The 7,487-nt window shown below is 44.7% G+C and overlaps 1 protein-coding gene across 1 annotated transcript; it reads right to left on the reverse strand.

Moving 5' to 3' along the window:
• Positions 1-2,571: 2,571 nt before the first annotated feature.
• LOC119302364 lies at positions 2,572-6,015 on the reverse strand. The gene is made up of 4 exons (XM_037579405.1): positions 5,855-6,015; positions 5,704-5,757; positions 5,532-5,583; positions 2,572-2,935 (listed from the first exon to the last, which is right to left on the reverse strand). The coding sequence occupies exons 1-4, from the start codon at positions 5,950-5,952 to the stop codon at positions 2,762-2,764; spliced, it is 378 nt and encodes a 125-aa protein (XP_037435302.1). The 5' UTR covers positions 5,953-6,015; the 3' UTR covers positions 2,572-2,761.
• Positions 6,016-7,487: the final 1,472 nt, after the last annotated feature.

Raw genomic sequence — 7,487 nt, forward strand, 5'->3', positions numbered from 1 at the left:
CATAGAAAGCAACACTCTTCCCTCTTCCCGTCGACGAAAAGATGGCCGAGAGGTTCCCAGGCGACGGCGCGGCGGCGAACGGCTTCGGGCGCCGCCACCTCCAGGAGCTGGAGGCGCGCCTGCTCTACAAGGCCGAGTACCCAGCGCCCTCGGACATGCGAGTGCCGGGGGCATGGAGGCTGAGCGCCGGCCGTGTCCCGGTGCCACCGGTGCCCGAAGGGGCGCCGCAGCGGGCCGAGATCGCCCGCATCCGCTCGTCCCTGACGGAGGAGCGGCGGAACATGCCGCGCTACGCCGCCGGCAGCCACATCCTCTGGACCATGTACTTTGAACGCCGCCATGAGGAGCGGATCGCCTCCACCAACGGCGTCATCCCCCGCGGCCGCCTTAATGCCGACGGGCGACGTGAGTGGTGGGCCGTGCCAGGCCGCACCCTCGAGGCCGTCCTCGACCACATCGAGACCGGCAATGTGTCGCGCCTCGAGTACCCGTCGCGGCCGTCCTTCTCTCGACGCGAGGTAGCTCCTGGACGCCGCGGCGGATGGAGCCGGAGGAGACGCCGCTCGGGCGCCGCACCCGCAGCGGCGTCCTCGTCATCAACGAGGGTGACCGGCCCTCCCCACGCGGCTCCCTCCGCCTGGTCCGGCCGAAGCTCGAACCGGGGCTGCTCCCAGTGAAGCCGGAGCATGTCGAGATGGTGGCCCCCGACGACGAGTCCGTCCTCAAATGGGCGAAGGAGGACTACGTCCGGGAGCAGGTGCGCCGCCAGTGTCGGGCGTACGCGGAGCTCCAGGCCCGGTGCCGCGGGCACGAGGAGGGTGGCGTCATCGTCCTTGACAGCGACGAGGAGGGTGAGGCTGGGCCGTCCTGCGCCCCACCGCGCGTCGGCGACCCTGGCCAGGGCTGCAGTAGGGACCGTGGCGGCACAGGCGAGGCACGCGACGACGACGACGACGGCGACGGCGGCGACTACACCCACTTCTATAGGCTTCTCAGCATGTAGACGACGGCGACCGCGCCGGTTAGGCGTAGTTTGTCATAGTTTAGGCGTAGTTTTCATGTTTTCGTGTTTTCTATACAAATTTCAATGAAATTTCACCGAGTTCGTGTTAAAATCGCTGAGTTTGCATATATTTGTACGGACTATCGCCAAAGCCGGGGCGACCTATAGACTAACGACTGGGAATAAAATCGCACCCACGCGCCGATCAAGCGCCGGCTCGCCCCAGGTGGCTCCTTTTCGACGCCCTGGGGGGCTGAACAATACTCTGTCCACATGTCAACAACTAGACTACACTGTGTACAACATGTAAATACCGAGCCTCAAGAGCATGAGTCAAGACCGATAAAGAGAGCAGATCCGCTTGAACCCTATTCAAAGTTACAGACCCCAAGTGTGACTTTTTTTTGAAACTTTCGATCTATTCATTTTCAATCATGTAGTACAACAAAATCTAGCGATGATTACAAGCATTGAAGCGGGTCGAGTGCATGCCACCGTCATCGTCCCTCACTAATCGGACAAAACCTTGTTGTAGTAAACAATTGGAAAGTCGTCGTGTTAATGTCTCGAAGGACACCACCCAAATAAAGACGAACATTGACTGGATCCAAACAAATCGATGAAAGACCAACACCGATCGAATCTCGCAAGATCTGTCAGTGACACACCACCACACTGCCCTACGACGACACTAGAGGCGGGGAGGAACTTTTTCCATCACCAGGAAGCCGCCGCCACCGCCTTGCCCCCCTAAGGGCATGGCCAATGCTCCAACATGGACTAGTGCCCCATCCGCCACGTCTGTCTGAAAGAGCCCAGCTCAGCGAAAGGTGTTGCCTGCAGACCAAAGGTGATGCTTGCAGAAGAGCCAGCCTTCTCATGTGAAAAGCAAAGAGAGAGAAGAGAAAGAGGAGTATGCACAGAAAAAGCAAAAGAAGCCCCGGTGTGCTTGACGTAGGAAAGGAACAGAGTCACTGGAAAATCTGGACCATAGACTAGTGCCTCCATTGCCCAGAATATTGCAAGACCGTGGTTTCATTCCTTCAGGCTTGCGTGGATTCACTGGGGCATACGCATGATGATGGCTCCACCGTACATGCACAGGAAACAAACCCTAACCGAAAACTTGTAACTAAAAATGGAGTTGAAGCCCTCCGGGCAAGAGTCGGGTCCACCGTGCCTCTATATCCCTAAGGCCTGCCTCTATAGCCCTAAGGCCACCAGAGACGAGGCAAACAGCGGCAGCGCCAAGGGAGACGGGGAAACCTAATTGCCTTGTTGCCCAAAGACGTGAGGCAACAAACAAAATGCTCGTGGGTGTATCAATAGTTTTTAGTATGTTGGTAGGAACATGTCTAACATCTAGAATGAAAATAATGTGTGTGTCCCTGAAGCTCAGCAAAACCAAATGTATCTGTGCACGGATGCAGAATGAACGCATCAAACAAATGTGTTTGTGCACAGATTCCGAAGACATAAACAATATGCCATCCATGTGAGTGCAGTTTTTGTGTGTTCCCGGTATTTTAGGGCACATAAAAAAAAGCCCTCAACCCAAGCAGGACGAGAAATTAATCCAAAAAGTATTGAGAAGGATAATATCAGAGATACACGGAAGTAATAAAAACCAATTGCACAAGACCAGGCGAAATCTTGCTAGCATTTCAAGATTTTGACCATGCTATCTTTCGGACATTGTTAGGAGGCCACGCGTGTTTCGCCGACAGAACTGACTTGTGCATTCTTTCCATATTCCGCTTACAGAGTACTACATGGTATTAACTTGGTATCAGCTACGACTCCAGATCGCTCAAGTCCGTCGAACCAAGTTTGTTGCTTCCTATGCAATTGCAGGTGAGGAAGATATGCCAGTGGGGAGAAAATGTCAGGGCGTTTAAGAGCTGCGCTAACTGAATCGGTTGCATAGTCAACCTGTAAAAGAACACAAGTCCAGTAGTTAGCTACTGGTTGGTTAAGCTTCTGTACAGGGGTATCTGAAAAAATGACAAGAATGCATTGCATTGGTAACCTAATCGAATGGCATGTTAAATTTAATTTAACTAATGGACACACATGTGAAAGTTGTGTGCTTCAGCATCTACATTGACAACAATATTGTCGAGTATTATTATGAAACAATGACTAAAATGCGCAAATGATCTGCATGGTTGATGACATGAATGGTCAACTAGCAATATTCAATATTCATGGAGAAAAAGGATCATATTTGTCTTATAATGTTTACAACTTTGTGTATGGTACATATAAAGTACTACTCACTCCGTAGTGATCTAAACGCTCTTATATTTCCTTACAGATGGAGTAACATCTACCACAATCTGACCACAATAATGTCCTTCAGATATTAACAGGACAACATATACATTTAGTTCTTGGGCAAAGACATGGGTAGAAGTTCTGTTGATACTGTATATTGGGCAAAAGCATGGAGTCATACATTTTGTAAACTGGTGACATATAAATGGAATTAGCAGATGCCCAATTTGCTTTTCATCAACATATTGAGTCAAAGTTAAAACAGCTGGCCTGAAAAGCACGTACTGACTAACAAGGAGCAACTGAAAAGGGAGTACTGCATCATCTAAGCTAGCGTAGTGACTAGTGAAGGAAAAAAATGTAATCCAACCAAGTTGATCCAGAAGAAAAAGGTCTAATTTTTGTCCCTCAGCCATTAACACGCCTTATTGCAACCCAAGTTTGAATACATTTAATTTTCCCCCTAAATTCTCAATACCGGTGCAGTGACTTGAAGGTGTGATCAGGGGCCAAGCCAGTGGTGGGACAGGCGTATTAGGGCTGGAGGTGGATGAGCAACTAGATGCAGTAGTGGCAGACCAAGGGTTTCTTGCGATCTGCCACCATGGATAGTACCGTTGGCGACAATGGGATTTGCGGTGGCAGGCTGGGTGGTAGTGATGGCAAACTTCTTCAGGTGCACTGGCACTGTAAGTATCTTCTGAAAGTTGGTTGGCAGCTGCCATGGATAATGGCAGCAGTGTCCATGGTGAAGACTGAAAAGAAAGATAGTGTCCATAGAGTGGAGAGGCTGATAAATGGATCCATTTGTTTAATACATAATGTTCGTTTGCTGATTCACCACCTATATACTTACTAGTCAATAGCATGCCACATCATAAAAACCACAAATGAGCCGGCATCGGGATCTAATTGGATGGTGTTGATATATGAGGGTGCAGATAAAATGATGTTCTAACAGAAGAGGGAAGTTAAACACTGGCAATAGTTGAGAGTTCAAGATTAAACTTTCCCAAGATGAAACATGAATATGAGTATCAGCCTCTCCACTATGTATCTCTATCTGTCTCCCTTTTCTCTATCTGTCTCCCAAGATGTTAAAGATCTGTTAATCTTTAGTGAACATTCACCAAATGAAACAAGAATATGAGTATCTTTAACCTCAGAAGAAATTCAATTGAAAATTGTTGAGTCGTGTGGTGTTCTGGTTATTATGAAAAAAAAAACTAAGATTAATTTCTAATTTTAAATAGAATTAGAATTTTTCTAATTCTTAACTATGTATGTCCACCGATTATCTCTTAACAAGTTAACATCATCCCATGCTGACAAGCCAGCCCAGCTAATCTCTTGCTTCTTTTAATGCCAAGTACGAAAGATGATCGATGAGTCTGCCACGGCACTACAATATAAGGTGCGAAAGACTATGGAAACTACACTGATGGTTACTACCTTTTTTTGTGAGGGATTGGTAACTAACTACACTACGAAGCAAGTATTTTTTTTAGTAAGAGATATAGTTAGGTTATGAAGGACGGGCGTCATGCAGTGGTAGTCTCTCCACTTGTGGCCTGGTGGTCCTGGGTTCAAACCAACCTCCTTGCAGAATTACTATGCAAGGGTAAGACTGTCTAGAAATTCCCTTCCCTAACCCCACCTTGTGTGGGAGCTTTCGGCACTGGGTACGCCCTTTATATAGTTAGGTTAACTTACGTATATGTGCAATATCACAACGCAACCTACTTTTGTAGGAAAGATAACCTACGTATTGTTAAAATGTTCATTGGGTACTTCACTTTTGTGAACTTACTAGAACATAATTTTGAAAGCAACCATAGGATCATATCTTGTGCACACAGTATATGTTAAATCTAATCTTGTGAGCTACAAATGATACGCAAAATACTCTGACTGTAAACCTAAGAATCCTAACAAATCTGGAAACCAAGTGAAACGTTGACTGTAAACACCAAACAAAAAACTACTACAGTAGTAATGACAGTGGAAAACTCTGCTTATCTGATCCTACCAAGTATCAAACCAAGTAAATAATAACAAAATCATTCGAGAATCAATCAATCAGGTCACTGGGTGGTTTCTAATCTTAGGTTTACAGTCAGCTCGCTCAAAGCCCATCAAAGGCCGAATTGAGCAAGCAACCAAACAAAATTATAATTCGGCTAAGCTATTCGCAAGAAAATAAAAAAAGAATCAGCACGCTCGTGTTTCTAATCTGTACAAAGTCGTTTACCGAATATGCGGCCGCGCTCATCAGCGACTGAGCCATCGGGAGTACGCAGAACCTGGAACACAGGAGTGAGCAAAGAATCAGGACACGTGGACATTGGGGGTAAAATTTAAGGACTTGGAAGAAGGCCGCCGTAGTGTGCTGGAGTGCGGGCGGACGGCGAGCGAATACCAACATTCCCCTGCCACCGGAGAGGGCGGCGACGGCCGGGTCCGTCCATTCGTCGAAACTGAGGGGGGGAAGCAAACGAGAGGGTGAGCCAAAGCGCAGCGGGAGCAGAACCAGGAGAGAGAGGGTAAAAGGGTTAGAGGTCGGTATACTCGTACATCCATCCGTAGCGCCGGTCGAATACGAGGCGGCGCTGGCGGCGGCGGAGGTCAGGACGCGGCGGATTGGGGGAGGAGGAGGCTTCTGCTGCCGCCATACTCTTCGATGATAAGTTACAGCAGTAGAGGATGGCCTTGTCCTCTTAATGATGGGCACGCTGTCATAGATATTAGAAGTAAAAAGATTAAATGAGCATATGAGTGGTCGTGCCGGAGTGGTTATCAGGCATGACTAGAAATCATGTTGGCTTTTTGCCCGCGCAGGTTTGAATCCTGCTGCCGACCACGTTTCTTTTGTTTTTTTATGTATGCATTTTCTTTTAAATTTGCTGTTTATGTTTTAGTCCATAAATTATTATAATTATCTTTTTAATTTTTTGTTTATGTTTTAGTCCATAAATTATTTTAATTGTCTTTTTAGTTTGTTGTTTATGTTGTAGTCCATAAAAAATACTTTAATTAAGAGTGTTATTCTATGTATTTTGTTCCATAACTAACATCTTTGTAAAAGAAAATTCATCTATTATAATATTTGCTTACCGTTGGAGTACTGGCGTCACGAATGTTTTAGTCTATGGAATATTTTTTATCAAGAGTGTTATTCCATAATGCTTAGCTTTGGAGTGTTGGTGTTAGGAATATTTGTGCCACCTTCAGGTTCGAATCCTGGCGACCACGTTTTTTTGTTTTTTAATGTATGCATTTTCTTTTAAATTTGCTGTTTGTGTTTTAGTCCATAAATTATTATAATTATCTTTTTAATTTTTTGTTTATGTTTTAGTCCATAAATTATTTTAATTGTCTTTTTAGTTTGTTGTTTATGTTGTAGTCCATAAAAAATACTTTAATTAAGAATGTTATTCTATGTATTTTGTTCCATAACTAACATCTTTGTAAAAGAAAATTCGTCTATTATAATATTTGCTTACCGTTGGAGTACTGGCGTTACGAATGTTTTAGTCTATGTAATATTTTTTTATCAAGAGTGTTATTCCATAATGCTTAGCTTTGGAGTGCTGGTGTTAGGAATGTTTGTGCCACCTTCAGGTTCGAATCCTGCCGACCATGTTTCTTTTGTTCCTTTATGTATGCATTTTCTTTTAAATTTGTTTTTTATGTTTTAGTCCATAAATTATTATTATTATCTTTTTAATTTGCGATTTATGTTTTAGTCCATAAATTATTTTAATTGTCTTTTTAGTTTGTTGTTTATGTTGTAGTCCATAAAAAATACTTTAATTAAGAGTGTTATTCTATGTATTTTGTTCCATAACTAACATCTTTGTAAAAGAAAATTCATCTATTATAATATTTGCTTACCGTTGGAGTACTGGCGTTACGAATGTTTTAGTCTATGGAATATTTTTATCAAGAGTGTTATTCCATAATGCTTAGCTTTGGAGTGCTGGTGTTAGTAATGTTTGTGCCACCTTCATGGGAGTCTCGGAGAGCAGTCGTACCTTCTATATTCGGTAATTGGGGAAGGAGAGTTAATATTGAAAGTGTTGTCTAAACATGCAACAATCGTGATCCAATCTGATAGCTCAACTAAAATTGATGTAATGATGGACCAGTCGCTGGACCAGTCCTGAATATGGACACCTCATGTTAGAGATACAATCATACAAAACAA

This window comes from Triticum dicoccoides, chromosome 5A (genome assembly GCF_002162155.2).
Source record: "Triticum dicoccoides isolate Atlit2015 ecotype Zavitan chromosome 5A, WEW_v2.0, whole genome shotgun sequence".
Lineage (NCBI taxonomy): Eukaryota > Viridiplantae > Streptophyta > Magnoliopsida > Poales > Poaceae > Triticum > Triticum dicoccoides.

Bases quoted from the DNA above. Each gene is read 5' to 3' on its own strand.
- LOC119302364 (XM_037579405.1), bottom strand. From the start codon at position 5,952: ATGGCGGCAGCAGAAGCCTCCTCCTCCCCCAATCCGCCGCGTCCTGAC. The intron at 5,584-5,703 runs GTTGGTATTCGC...CCTGTGTTCCAG, and splicing joins CTCTCCGGTGGCAGGGGAAT to GTTCTGCGTACTCCCGATGG. The intron at 2,936-5,531 runs GTAAACGACTTT...GTTCTTTTACAG, and splicing joins TGAGCGCGGCCGCATATTCG to GTTGACTATGCAACCGATTC.